The sequence below is a fragment of the Lachnellula hyalina genome (assembly GCF_007821495.1).
Source record: "Lachnellula hyalina strain CBS 185.66 chromosome Unknown contig00086, whole genome shotgun sequence".
NCBI lineage: Eukaryota > Fungi > Ascomycota > Leotiomycetes > Helotiales > Lachnaceae > Lachnellula > Lachnellula hyalina.
In genome coordinates, this window is record NW_022157200.1 from 1 (window position 1) to 14672 (window position 14672).

Genomic DNA, 14672 nt, shown 5'->3' on the forward strand with positions numbered 1-14672 from the left:
GTCCTGTCCTGGTCTGGGACTAGGTTTGGAGGGAAGGGGCAGGCAGGGAAAGGGAAGGGGAAGGGGGAAGGGGCGATTGAGATGACCACTACTCTTGTACGGATGTGGTAGAAGAACAGCTAGAACTAATACCACCTGGGTAGAAACTAAAATGTATAAAGCATGGCATGGTCACCTAGCAACAAATAGTCGCGCGCGGCAGGTGGAGCAGAGAGAGCATTCAGCCTCAGTGGCATTCAACACCACACGGTTTGGTTGGATTATGTTATTGTTTGTTGAAATGAAATTACGTCTACGTCATTGTTGCATCGCATCAGGAACGTGAGTGAAAGAATGCAGCTCAACAAGGTACTTCTACAAGTACGCGTGTAGGAGTGAAGTCAATATCCATGACATAATCCCAATGGAATCTTGATCTCACCTCCCTTCTTCCTCTTCCCCGGGCCCGGGATCCCTCCACTCTCCCCAAGCGAGACAGGACAACAGACCCTGCAGGCTGCATAGCATTAATCTCCACAACCCATAATATCTATTCAGCTTTCCAGCTAATGATACAATAGTTGGAATTATTATAACTTTCGCCTTGGTATGGAAACGTAGAAATGGAATGGGGAAAGCTAGATCTGGTCGTCGTTCTTGCCTGGTTTCATATTTCCAATGATGGATGGCATTTCGCGATTCCCATGCTTCTCTGACGTACTATATATCCATCCCTGCGACGATCAATTCAATTCAGTTCAATTCAATCATACAGCGCAAGCACATCAATCACATCACATCGAATCCCTCCATCTCCTTCTCGCACTCTCTCTTCTCTCCTTTCATTCCTTCACCAAGTTAACTCACCAAATAAACAAAGACACGTTTCACTTTTCAGGTCTCAATTTCAATAATATCGATGACTTCATCCCCACACCGAAAAGACCGCGATCGAGACCGTGGCGTGGCCATAGGGAATGTGATGAGTTGAGTGGGGATCGATCGTCCGTCCAGCATTTGAAATTTCCAGTGACGATGCGGCGTAAGCTACTACACGTGATATGCCACACGTGGATGTCACGAGATCCCGTGCATCGCATATTCCAATCATCAGGGGTATCAATTCGACTCCATGTTCCATATCGACAGAGCAACGCCAGGCCATTTGTTAAATATAAAACCCCCCACCACCCACTTCCTCACTTCCCAAACCTCCTATCCAGCACGGCCTCTTCCGCAGCCTTAATCTGCGCATCATAATCCCTCCACAACCCATCAATCTCCCCTCCCTTGACTGCCCACCGGTCCACAACCCCATTAGCATAGTCCCTGCGCTCCCGCGCCTTCATCTGATCCCTCCGCACGATCTTCTTCTCCTTCAGCTCTCCTTCCCTTTCAAGCGTATCTAGCACCCATTGGTATAGCTCATACTTCCAGTGGATAAGCAGATGTGCAGTCTGCGCTTTCCTGAAGCAGAATTGGCCCGAGAACCATTCTTTGCTTTCGGCGGGAAGGGGATTGCCGCCCGCATCGACACTAGCCGCTCTCTTCTTTGGCGAGGCCGACGAGGAATCATCAGATTCGGATGAGGAATCTGCTTCTGAGCCATCATCTGCATTTTCGTCGGAAACGTTCTCCTCTTCGTCATCCTGCTCCACCTCATCCAACGTCGCCTTGCTATACGCCTTGCCTTCAAACCGCACGGCGTATGTAGAAGGATGCTTGCCCCGGTTGCAAACCTGACATCTATGCTCGCCCTGAATCGCTAATGCCTCGCCAGCGAACAATTTACGTTCCCGGAACTTGGGTCGTGCATTTAAAGCCCGGTAGAATTCGCCAGTCCAGGCAGAAGAGCCAAACTTGCTCTCTGCTAGCGTGGAGGGCTTGCTACCTAAGACTTGGAAGGCTCGGAGGTATATCTCATCCGCGGATTGGAAGCCAGGGTTAAGCTTTTTATGAACCATCCACTCGATAGCGGAGCGAAAGTGTTCCTTTGGTTTTTGGTGGTACTTGCTCGTAAATTCAAGGGGGATACTAATATCAACGCCTAGGTCCCCCTCGTCGTCCTCGACTATAAAGTCATCTTCGTCTACAACTTGTAGGGTACTCTTTGAGCCCCAGGGAGATGTTTTACTATTATCAAGATGTTAGACTGGGACAGTATGACATTAATATCAAAACATACCCGGATCCTGGCTTTTTAACGACTTCCTCATCATCATCCTCGAAATCTGAAAGATGTTCAAGGTTTGAATCCTCCGATTCATCTTCCAATTCAGAATCAGATGGCGTTAGTTCGGATTTGTCACCTGCGCGCCGTCGTTTGGCAAGCTCGAGCGCTTTCTCTCTATCGGACCTGTAAATTCCAAAGTCAGTCGTGATCAATAACAAATATAATGCTTAGAGGTTGCACACCGGTGTCGCTTCTTCTCCTTCTTCTGGCGGGTATATCTGGTAGGCGTAGAAGACGCGCTCCTCCTGCTTTGTGATGTAATCCTGCTGGGCGATGGTAAATCACTATCTGCAGATTCCTCCTCTATCTCTATTAAAGTTCTTTTCCGCCGTTTCGTAGGACTAACGTTGGAATCGGGTGATGACCTATCGTCTTGTAGATTCATCGGTCTTCGACGCTTCAACGGACTAGTAATCGGCTCCTCGCTATCCTCATCCGACACCTGCGCAGGCGCCTTTCCCTTTTGAACCACCGAAGAAGTGATATAAATATCGTCTTCATCGCTATCTTCAATCACAATGGGCTTCGCTCTTGCTGCCATGGATCCTCTCTGCGTCTTGCGAGTTGTTGCTAGTATTTCCTCCGACTCCGAATCGCAATCGCTCTCGGATTTCGCAGCTAATCCTTTCCTGCCCGAGAACATGTTCGGGCGGGCCTTCATCGCAAATTGACCACTGGCATCATCAGAAGCGTCCGAAAGACTAATCTCTCGAGAAACCTTCCTCTTCTTCGCGAGAGATCTTTTCTCCTTCGATGGTATTTTACTCCTCACAGAAGCCCCAGCGTCAGCGGAATCTGTTTCTTCGTCTTCGTTTTCGCTTTCAAGGTTTTCTGCACATAGATTGTCAGCCCATATACAAGCAAACCCATAATATCAAGAGAATCAAGACATACCAACCGGCAAACCCACCACATCCCCCACCTTCCCATTTCCCCCCTTCAACTTCATCTGCACCTCACCCTTACCCACACCCTTACCACTAACCCCACTCCCCCTATAATCTCTCCTCTTCTCCCCGCGCAACGAATACCTCACCTTTGCAGGTGATCGCATATTCACTTGTTCTGGCGCTGGTGCTGGCGAGCTGCTGCTAGGTTCGAATACCAATTTGGTCTGTTGCTTGCGCCGCGCTTTGCGCTCGAGGTTTGAAGGCATGGTGGATGGAGGGGTTGTGCTGTGATGCGATTATGGAGAGCAAGACGCTCGAGCACGCGTTGAAGGTGACGCGATTTTTGACGATGCGACGGCACGTGATTTTCTGCTTCTTCCGCGAAGGGGGATGAGGAAAAAGTGAGGTGGACGATGTGAGGGATTGTGCAGTTGCTGAAGAAATGTTATGTGATGTTTTGTTCTAAAGTATTTTTCTATATGGGTATGTATTAGAAAGACCATCCCCCGAGTATAGGATTAGTATTTGGACGGCATGCTTCTTCTATAAGAATAAAATTCACTTTTATCAAAACGGTCAACTCTCAATTGTACAGATAAATGCAATTGCCCTCCAACACAAACCGGTCGACTGATGGAAAGCCCACAAGGTTGGGAACAATTCCCATTAGCAATATGGGGAGAGCTGAAACGTATGAGCAAGAATGATGCAGCAACCCATAGCCATAGTACCCCATAATGTAGTTGTCGTTGTTTTCCGGTCCGGATCATCGTCCCAGATAATTTCGTGCATCTCATTGCGGTCTAAAATACCGAATTGTTTCGATATCAGAGGCACCATGCCAGGCGGCGTTAGTTGTATCGTACGTAATGAGTCCGTGTAAGTATAAGTTTGAAGAACCGCTGATTAAAGTAATCGATATTTGCAAAACTTGAAGGCATTGATGTTAAATGTGAGATTATCTTTCGGGAATGTTTACTCCAGTGGATTGCCTAGACACCAGGAGGAATGGAGAGGACCAATCCCTCTTCTTCGATCGCAAATTGCGAGACTTGAAAACCTTCTAGTGACCGTGATCAAAAAGACTGTCCCCTGTGAAACATTTAGAATGGAAAGTCCACTAAATTGGTTTCATTCCCTTCGTGAAGGACATACCCACCCGAAATGACTGAGAATTAGCCATTGGCTAATCATTTATCCAACTGTTGTAAGCTAAGTTCGACCAGTCTCTCAGTACTCAAAGCGCCTGTACTTTTCCAAGGCTTGACTTGTTTGGCAAACTCGCGTTGCATGCCCTCCAATGCCTTCATCATTTTCACCTCGGCCTTTCCTTCCTCACCTTTGTCTGCAATCGACATTTCGGGATCATAGGGATGCCAGGGCCAGGACTCGGCCTCGCATTTGTCCCACTTTCCATCAAACAGACCTTTGTCCGACTTCACTGGATGAGGTGGCACTTTGCCCTCACGGAAATATGCTACGATCTTTTTGGCCGTGCATGATGAAACAGCCGACAAGCTGCAATGTCCCTCAGACTTTTGCTCGATAAGTCCTGCATCAACGAACTTTTGGGCCATTTTGACACCGGCATAGAGGGGCGTGACGGGGTCTCTAGTGTTGCTGATGAAGAGAAGCGGAAAAGAAGTCTTGATTGGCTTGGGGTTATGCGCTGGGTGGTCGTCCCACCTCATTGGTGGGTCTTTTGATTCCACAGGCCATCCATCGCATCCGATCATCAGAGTCATCCAAACATCAGCGAAAGAGGATGTGTTGGCCATTTTCTCAAATGTGGTATTTAACTCAGAGAGAGTTCCATTGAGCTATTTTGTGGTTAGTAGAGCACATGGCCGGAAGGAGAAGTATCACTAACGGGATAACGTTTATCACTGCACATGATAGCAAAGTTTGCCTCATCTGTTAGATATTGCGGTGATGGAGGTGGGTTACAGAAAGATGGCAGGTCAGGTTCGGGAGTGAAACCACCCAGCAAGCGTTTGAGCGCATCGTAGTCTCCGCTATCCAGCCGGTCAAAGATCGTAGCAGTTATCGGGGAAAACAATGTTGGCGAATATAGTGTACTGAACAGAAGACTCCTAATATCGCTCTCGTAGATGACTTGAGGCAGCTTTGTCAAATCATTCACCAATACGATAGGTTCTTTCCTGATCCTAGCAAGAACTCCTTCGAATCGAGTTTTGATGTCGGCAGGCGTATCATCCTTTTTATAGAGGTCGCATTTATTACCTGCTTCATGGCAGTATGTGTAAAATAATTCAGCAATAGCGTCAGCATCACGGATTGACTCCGCCCAGATCGGCGACACGTAGTAATCCGCATCTACCACGCCATCAAGTACAACCCGACCGACGTGATCTGGGAACATTGCCGCGAACGTGGCTCCAAGAAGAGTCTATATTTTTGTAAGTTGTAGGAGTGTTTTAGCGATTTGGTTTTGCTTACTCCATAAGAGAATCCCCAGTAAACAAGTTTGCCCTTTGTATCCAGGCCGGAAACTTCCTCAAAATCGTTGGTTTCGTCTGTTTCCTCGGCCAAAGGAGCTGAAGGACCACTCAGAGCGGCGTTCCATTCATCCCAGGCGTCAACAATGCTCACCATATCTCTAGCAACATTCGGCGTGCTAACGTACTTGAAAATGCTATCGTTTCCATTCAAATAGTCTTTCTCTCCACAAAGCTTACCCAGACCCCGAGACCTAGCATCAATCTTGTGCAAGGCAACCTCGCTTGAGTTTACGAGACCAATCTCCCTTCCAGAAGTCTGCCAGAGCATACGGTGAAACTGTCCTTGCACATAATCATCTTCTCCAGAAGGTCCACCCGGAAAAGAGAAGCAATCAGTTCGTGGTGTAGTCGCACCGATGCCACGAGGGTCAAATCCGATAATGTCCTGGCCTTCACCCAGAATAGCTTGCAGATAACCGCCCAATCCACGAGCAGTCTGAACTCCAGAACCGCCAGGACCACCGGGGTTGATCAGCAGAGGCGAAGGAGAATAGGACTCGGGCTTCTCATGGGTACCCGGAATCAAAATAAGGGCAATATGGACTTTGGGATTATCTTTTGATGCATTTAACGGACGATGGTAGTCCATAGCCACAGTGAGTCGGGCACACTTGAAATCCTCATAGCATGTATGCCATTCCAGCGTCTCACTTGGAATGATCTGGAGTAGGTCAGCCCTGAATTCCAAATGCGACATTCATTTAGGGAATTACGTCTTCGTAATCCACATGTTTTCTATTTCCTTCAACTTTGTCAAGCTCCGATCCCTTTGGTTGTCGACTGAGAAGGTTCTCAATTCCGACTACTGACAGCCAGGCAAAAGCAACGAGGACGGCAACCAATCCTCTTACGACGTACTGCCGCTTTCGTAAAGGTTCCACTGGGGCCTCTATCTGTCGCTCTTTGGCGAGAAGGCCACTTTTCTCGTCGGCTTGGATATTTTGATTACCGCGTTGCTCCATTTTGTTGATTTTTATTTTCATGTCGCTTGAAGTTGCGAAGTCCAGCTTCAACCATTCTTTGAGGGAAACAGCTGGGAGATCCCAGGATGTTCTAGAGTATCGAGAGCGACGGGATTCGTTTGCGAGGAGATGGTTGATTGATCCTACCGGATTTGCAACTGCGAGTTGTTCTTTTCTCGCTGCCTGGCGAACCGTGCAAAAGTTGAAGTCAATACGCACGTGATCGGGTTTGGGTAGAGCCCATAATCAAAGTGAGATCTATATTTGACGTAATACCAGTACAGACACTAATTCTAGAACCTGTTGTTTACCACAAATGTATACCGAATGCCAATCCCGCGAAAAAAAAAGGTTGTTCAGAATCCTAGTCACTTGACTTCGCAACCACTTAATAGCCGTGATAATTTTGGCCCCTATGTTTTACAACCATCCGAGACTCCCAGTATATCACTTTCTGTTATGATAAATGATTGGTCAAAATTAAATAGATAATTCCCATTGAATATACACGGTATTTGAATATATCAAGCAATTGTAAAACCTGTGTGGATTTGGCAAAGACCGCTCACATGCCCGAGTTCGCGCTTAAATCCAACATCCTTCCATCCTGACCTGTGTAAGAAAGCAATCACCACTTCACCGCCAATGGAAACGGAAGGCACAAAGTGAAAGTCCTAAACTAGAACCCGATCAAGTTGACCGTCCTCTTTAGCATCATTATTCCTTCCATTGAATTTGCATGCTAGGTAGGCCCGCCGCGTGACTCAGTCCGTCGTCTCGGCTTCTTTTGTCACTGACACTCACACTATTTCCTGCCAAATATAAACTCTCTCCACTGCAGATCGCAGTCTTTGTTTTCGAGGAAGCCAACTATTCAACCCTCCTTTCTCTTCTCAGCACTCACCATGTCAGGGGCAAAGTCTCTTCTCGAGGTAGCAGAGGACAAAATTATGGAACAGCTCTTAGACGCCATAAAGGGATACAATTCCACCGCTGCCTTTTCCTGCGGCGGAGCAGTCCCAATTGACATCCGAAGCACTACTCGATACGGTGATTTCACCAGTGCAAAAACACCCATCACGTCCCCTCCCGTGACCATTCGCTGGGACGATCAAGCCGGCGATATCGCAGGCAAAATCCAATTTCCCGTCCCAGCTGGAAAGGAAGCTGTTCTGGAGAAGCTTGTCAAGAGTTGTCAGCCAGCAACATTTGGGTTTGGAGGAGGCAATGTGCTCGATGAGCGGATACGAAAGGCGGGGAAGTTAGAAGCGAGTGAGTTCTCGACGAGTTTCAATCCTTATGATTATGGGATTGTGGATGCGGTTGCTCAGGCTTTACTGCCTGGGATTGCAAGGCCAGAGGGCATTGACAGGGCGGAGAATGGTGCCAATGCTCAGCATTGGGGTGTTGTGGCGGAACTCTACAAGTTGAATGTGTGTTCAGTTTCCTTTGAGCAAGGGCCTATTAACGAGGAATTCAGGCATATTCTGCCCCATCGGACAAGTTCAAGCCACATGTTGATACTCCAAGAGGCTTCACACAATTCGGCTCTTTGGTCGTGAGCCTGCCAAATCCGCATGGAGGTAAGCATATCCCTCCCTCCGTCTTAATCGGTCATAAATGCCTGCTAAGAAGAAACAGGAGGTATCCTTCGCGTAGCACACAAAGGCGTCGAGCGCTTCTTCGATCTCGGCAGCAATGATTCCAAGACCTCCTCAACGATCCACTGGGCAGCTTTCTACTCGGACTGTGAGCACGAAGTTCTCCCTGTCACCTCAGGACACCGCATAACCCTAACCTACCAACTCTACGTCTCCGAGCATCTCGGCGGAGTCGTGCATCCAACCTTCCCCACCGCAGATCCGAAGCTGTACCCTCTCTACCAATCCCTGAAAGAAATGCTCGAGTCCCCTGCATTTATGAAGAAAGGCGGCATGCTTGGTTTTCACTGCGCGCACCAGTACGCCCATACGAACAATACCGCGAACCAGAGACTGCCCCATGCGCTCAAGGGAATCGATGTGGTAATCTTCACCATCTTCAGAAGTCTGGGCTTGAAAACACAGGTTAGGCCTGTGTTGGACCAGGAGTTCAATGAAGGGGAGCGTGATTATAATGATGTCGAATTTGATGAAGAGGAGTATCAGAGGTCAGCTAAGAATCTCACGCGTGCTTTACCGGAGTTCAAGGAAATTGTGATTCTAGGGGAAGAGGCGGGGTTTGAACCTGAAGATTTCGAGGTACGGCCCTCCCTATCTTTGGATTTTACCACATGCGATACTGATATGAGTGGTAGCTTGCTAGACACTGGGGAAAGTATGATATTTTCGAGCATGTGAAATGGGTGGATCAGGGAGATAAGAAGAATAACGAGGTCGCCATGGCGTTTCAGGCGTGGTGTGGGAATGAACATGAGACGGGGTGGTGGTACTCGTTCGCGGCCATCCTAGTCGATGTTCCACCATTCTCGAAGAGAAATTTGGAGGAAGGCGTTCAGGGGCTGTCTGTAGGAGAGAAAGATCGAAGTCCGGAAAATAAAGAAGCTGGAGTTTAAAATGGATTTTATTTACTTCTGAATAGTTAGCGTTGAAAAGAAACCAAAGCATCAAACACGCACTTGCTTGTTTGCGAGTGGTGGTTTATTGCTCATTTTGGTATATGAATGAGGGCTTCGGGGGGGCAGAATTATTCCTTTTTGGGCTCTTAGGAATGCGATTCAAATCGTGGGTTGCAACAAACTCTGGAAGGAAGAACTGAGCAAGAGGAAAGATGGGCGAGGCCTCATTCCACGCTGGAGGAAAAGCCTTCATGAATGGCAGCCTAAGAGTCTTACAATTATCACGGTATAATTTGACTAACAAAGTGATTTGTACAATTCTTCATATTTCATCCAGCCTCCTATGGTACAGGGTGTAGTTCTTTCTAAAAGACATGCTCGAAGTAGAGAGGAGAGTTAAAAAGGGGGTCTTTCATCAATAATCTACAACAAATTACAAACGAAGATCAACTCCTTTTCCATGCCCCCAGCGTACATATCGTATCAAAGCCAAGTATACATACGAAGCTGATCCCAAAATTGAAGGTGCTCAATTCCGTCGGTCTATTATTTTGGTATCGGAAGCTTACTTGATGATGCGAGTCACCAAGCCAGTAGCTACGGTTCGGCCTCCTTCACGGACGTTGAAGCGTTGACCGACTTCGATGGCAATCGGGTGGTGGATCTCGCATCTCATCTCGACGTTGTCACCTGGCATGACCATCTTGGAGTCCGCATCTTCTGTTCCCTCTGGCCACCAGAGCGCACAAGCTTCGTCAGCGGTACGGAGGTAGACTTGGGGGCGATAATTGTTCATGAATCCGGTGTGACGGCCTCCTTCTTCCTTGGTCAGGACGTACATGGAAACGAGGAATTCGCTGTGGGCTTTGCAGCTTCCTGGCTTGCAGATGACCATTCCTCGCTTGACATCTTCACGCTTTACGCCTCGGAGGAGAAGACCGGAATTGTCTCCTGCGCGGGATTCCTCGCAGGATTTTTTGAACGTCTCGATATCGGTGACCTTGGTTTTGATGGGGTGCTCTCCCTTTCCGATAAGTTCGACTTCGGCATCTCTCTTCAAAGTACCACGCTCAACTCGGCCAGAGACAACAGTACCACGTCCTGGAATGGAGAAGGTATCCTCGACGGACATGAGAAAAGGCTTGTCGAGATCACGCACGGGCGTCGGGATCCACTCGTCAACAGCCTTGAGAAGCTCGTCGATTTTCGATTCACCGATCTCGGGTCTCCGTCCCTCCAAAGCGCAAAGAGCAGATCCAAGAATGATTGGTGTCTCGTCACCCTCGAATCCATACGTGCTCAAAAGCTCACGCATCTCCATCTCGACCAACTCCAACATCTCAGGGTCCTCAAGAGCATCAACCTTGTTAACAAAGACCACAATCTTCTGCACACCGACTTGGCGAGCGAGCAAAAGATGTTCTCTGGTTTGAGGCATCTGTCCGTCTGAAGCTGCCACGACGATAACGGCTCCATCCATATTGGCGGCTCCTGTAATCATGTTCTTAATGTAATCGGCGTGACCGGGACAGTCGACATGCGAGTAATGTCTGGCGTCAGTCGCATACTCGATGTGTGCTGTGGAAATCGTGATACCACGCTTTCGCTCTTCGGGAGCCTTGTCGATGGATCCGTAATCTAAAAAGCTTGCCAGTCCCTTCTCTGCTTGTCTCTTCGTGATTGCGGCTGTCAATGTTGTCTATGAATGCTGTTAGTAGATTCTCATGTCCTCGAAATCGCCTGACGTACTTTTCCATGATCGACGTGGCCAATTGTACCTATATACAGTCAGAACAAACTTGACCAAGCTTCTCATTGAGCATTCTTACCAATATTAACGTGCGGCTTTGTCCGCTCAAACGCTGTAGCATATGTGCGAGCGGTGTTCAACACCGCGGCGCCCTTTTGCCCTCGTAGAGCAAATTGCAGAGGGTTGATGGCATTGCTTTGACACAATGCAGAGCGAGAGGCCCGTAGGAAGGGAGTAACTGAACGCGCAAACGCCGGCATGGTGGATGAAAGGATGGCGAATGGTAGAAAAAGAGATGAAGAACGTGGAATGATGCTGTCAGGGTCTACTATTTTTTTGGGATGTTAGCGCGAAATTAATCGGGTCACGTGCATATGTACCCCTTTCCATTTTCTCTCTGGAATCACGGCGTAAGACATGTGAAATCTGGATATTAGATTGCAGTGAAATTTCTGATAAGTCCGTATACACTTTATGATATCTACGTTCTCGAAAAGCAATCTAAATTCTTTTATAATGCAAGTCTACTACTCAAAGCTCCCAACACCAGAGTCTGGGTATCTATCTATCAATCTGCTATACTCTAAACATCGCTCCAGTCTAAGTCTCAAAGTGTGTATTTGTACTTCTCTCGCCTCTCTGCATCGTTAAATCCGTGTTCGAGGAGGTCGAAAATCTCTTCGGCCGTTCCCTTATTCTCTCCTCATCTTTAAACGATGAAGACTCATTCGCATCACTAACCACAAACTTGACCCCACTTGTAGTCCCCGGCGAAGCTTGCTCACCGGACTCCACAATATCACTAAAGAACTCCCCGCCATACTCCGACCTTGGAGAACTCGGCGCAGTATTCTCACCAACCCTCGGACGGAATATTCCTTTGTTGGTAGGCCCTTGAGTTTGCCAGGCTGTAAGCATTACTTCGACTTCGCGGCGCGCGTCTTCGACGATGTCATCCATGTTGATGTCGATTTTGTGAACGCCAAATGGGTCCTCGTAGGTTTGTGCTATGCCTTCGATGCCGTAGAGGGTGAAGGCTACGAAGGCCACGAGGGGGACGGCCCACCAGTCCATTTCGGAGGCCATGGCGAAGGGGAGAATGCCACAGAACAGAGCCAGGGTTTGTTTATGATGAATCCTGTACTACTTGTTAGTTATAATTCCTGAGTCTGAAGCGAGAAAAGGAAAATCAGAAAAACTTACAAATGTGCAACTGGAATGGGTACCAGACGAATGACTTCCATACTCCCGTACGCATGAGTAAGTTGATTTAGCTGTGCGAGCATATTCGAAGAAGCGGCGTTATGGAACCAATCCCTATACTCATATCAGCATCACTTTCTTCCGCAACAAAATCAAACCTCACCTCTTAACTCCATCCCTCACAAACATCTCCACAAACGTAGCTAGCTCAAGCGTCAACCCCAAACCCCTGTGCTCATACCCCTTCATGCCTGGCGGCAATAGATCCTTATATTCCTCTGTATTTGCCTCCTGCCCATCCGCCGTCAAGCTAGTCCCGGGACTCAACGCGACACCCCATTCCGCTCTGAGATGATTTTTTACCGTATACAACATCGCGATGAGGATCTTGACCGTTTCAATGGTTTTTAGCTCATCGGCTTTACTTAATCCTTCTGTTGCTCGATTTTGATTTGTCCGTATGTTTTGAGGCAGGAAACTGTCGGTTGAGAGAACATTGTGTAGGCCTCCTAAGCCACCCATGGACGGGGCAGGGACGAGAACTAGGAACTGTCGGGCTAGACAACGGATTGCGGTCGTTACTTCATTCAAGTGCATTCGTCCGCCCCAGAAGCGGGAGTAGGCTGTTTGGTTTCTGAACACCAGCATCAGACCTACTACTATGGACAGTGAAGGGATCTAAAGAATGAGTGAGCTGTCACGTGATGGTATGAAATTAGGGAACGTTGCTTACAATGCTGGATGGGAGGTTGAAGTTGCTGTTGATGTGCTGGTTTATGAAGACTATAACGCCTGCTAGGAGCGAATGGATGAAAACGGGAAAGAGAATGGCTGTTGAACGTCAGTAGGAGTCGACTCTAGATGCTGATATGCCAAGTTACCGCCGTGAACGGAGCCCTTGGAGAATCTTAATACGAGAGGCCATCTGCTCGAATGTCAGTGTTTATTCGTTCTTCCGGTCTCAAAAGCATCACGTACCTCCGGTCCTTCTTCCTTGAACTATTTGCTAACGGGTATGTATTGTTATGCGTCCTTCGCGGTTTCTTATCTTTGGTTCCAAGGCCGCGAATAGGCAGGAGAGAGCGACGAGAGAAGGAAAGCGGCATCTCGGATTCTTGAGATGTATGTAGAAAGCATGTCACAATAAAGAGTGTTGGTGTCTTTTGAAGGATTGTGTTGGTGGCAGTGTTGTACTCAATATCAAGCAAGGGTTTGACCTCAGAAAGTTGTAGTCGTAGCCTTGCATAAATTATGTGAAACGTCCGAGGTTATGTATGTAGCCTTTTTAAGAGGGGCAATTGAGTCCGCCGTTTATGAATAGGAGGGAATATATGATTAGAAGTTCATCCGATGTCGCTTTTGAGCTTATATATTCTAGTAGAGATGGTAAAGGTTAGGCTAGTCCACTAAAACGCGAGAATGGTAGATAGCATTCCGCACGAATTCAGATATACTGGTATTAAGACATTTTACAAGCCGATTGATCACATGCAAGGAAGGCATAGTTTGGTATAGAACAGTATTGTCCCTAAGATGAGAGAAGATCCCTAAAATACAACAAAGGCTTATCCCCAAATGCATATCGTGCAACCATTCCTTCAATCTAACACGGATATTATTACAAAGCGACCCTTCCCCGTCCAGGGTTCATACAAATCTCTTGAGACTTCGGTTCTCGTAGTCCACCCTTCGTTCCATCATTACAACGCCGGCTTCGCTTGGCCATTAAGTTGGGCGTTCAACTGTCCCAACTGCCCAGTCGCTGCAGGGTCAGCGTTAAAAACCTGAATTCAATGTTAGCACATCCTTCATGTCCAAGACGCCTCATGTAAAGCCCAGCAAAGTGTATACATACCGAAGCCCCCTGTTCCCTCGCCTTCTGCTCATTCTCGTAATCCATCACGCCCTGCTCCTCGGCAAAAGCCAATGCATAGGGCACGCCTAATAACAGCGCACTCGTGCTCACAATCCATAGTGTCTTGCCGCTCAGCAAGAGCCCTGATTTGACCCAACTGGTTGTTGTCTCGACCGTGTTGGAGATGTAGGTTCGGGTAGTAGGGGGGATTATGTCGCGAAGGGCCAGGAGTCTATCGGCGAGAGTTTCTTCTTCGGGAACTTCGTCTTCGTCGTCTGTAGAGATTTCAGAGTCTGTGTTGATTGTTAGTAATGAGGCTGGCAGATGAGGACAGGTATATGTAAAGTACCGGTATCAGAGTAGTCGTCGTCGTCGTACTCGGGGCCGGCCTGCTTATTCTCGAAGGACTCGTCCTCGACTTCTACTAATTCGACCATTTTGAGTTATTTGCGATAGAGTGCGAGGTATGAAGTGTTGGGTGGTTCGGGGCGTGAATGAGCTTCTAGTGGTTGAGCTTGTGACGGCGAGCTTTCAAGTACAACTTTTTCAATCCTAAAAAGCACGCTAAATGTCAATCCCTGCTCAGATCACGGGGACACGTACTACAACGTCCTAGCTTCGCGTCCCCTACGATACAAAACAAGTAAGCAGAGGGAGATATCAAGCAACATTTTCATCATAAATTAATCAATTACCCTAGACTCACTCTCAATGGTAGACC

General features: G+C 47.8%; 5 protein-coding genes across 5 annotated transcripts; 1 reads left to right on the top strand and 4 right to left on the bottom strand.

Annotated features, from left to right (window-relative positions):
- Positions 1-4292: 4292 nt before the first annotated feature.
- tap_1 (Tripeptidyl aminopeptidase) lies at positions 4293-6586 on the bottom strand (the record flags this gene model as incomplete). Its single annotated transcript, XM_031150250.1, has 4 exons — positions 4293-4922; positions 4973-5512; positions 5563-6285; positions 6338-6586. The coding sequence occupies 4 exons, from the start codon at positions 6584-6586 to the stop codon at positions 4293-4295; spliced, it is 2142 nt and encodes a 713-aa protein (XP_031004555.1).
- Positions 6587-7491: 905 nt separating this feature from the next.
- On the top strand, positions 7492-9140 carry LHYA1_G005303 (uncharacterized protein; the record flags this gene model as incomplete). The annotated part of the gene is made up of 4 exons (XM_031150251.1): positions 7492-8019; positions 8067-8169; positions 8228-8826; positions 8883-9140. 4 exons carry the CDS (start codon positions 7492-7494, stop codon positions 9138-9140), a joined length of 1488 nt encoding a protein of 495 aa, XP_031004556.1.
- Positions 9141-9708: 568 nt separating this feature from the next.
- Positions 9709-11153, bottom strand: TUF1 (Elongation factor Tu, mitochondrial; the record flags this gene model as incomplete). Its single annotated transcript, XM_031150252.1, has 3 exons — positions 9709-10842; positions 10893-10921; positions 10973-11153. 3 exons carry the CDS (start codon positions 11151-11153, stop codon positions 9709-9711), a joined length of 1344 nt encoding a protein of 447 aa, XP_031004557.1.
- Positions 11154-11493: 340 nt separating this feature from the next.
- On the bottom strand, positions 11494-13202 carry LHYA1_G005305 (UPF0187 protein; the record flags this gene model as incomplete). The annotated part of the gene is made up of 6 exons (XM_031150253.1): positions 11494-12031; positions 12097-12210; positions 12260-12774; positions 12830-12927; positions 12978-13021; positions 13075-13202. The coding sequence occupies 6 exons, from the start codon at positions 13200-13202 to the stop codon at positions 11494-11496; spliced, it is 1437 nt and encodes a 478-aa protein (XP_031004558.1).
- A 594-nt stretch (positions 13203-13796) lies between these two features.
- tom22 (Mitochondrial import receptor subunit) lies at positions 13797-14388 on the bottom strand (the record flags this gene model as incomplete). Its single annotated transcript, XM_031150254.1, has 3 exons — positions 13797-13880; positions 13952-14244; positions 14301-14388. The coding sequence occupies 3 exons, from the start codon at positions 14386-14388 to the stop codon at positions 13797-13799; spliced, it is 465 nt and encodes a 154-aa protein (XP_031004559.1).
- Between the last annotated feature and the right edge of the window lie 284 nt (positions 14389-14672).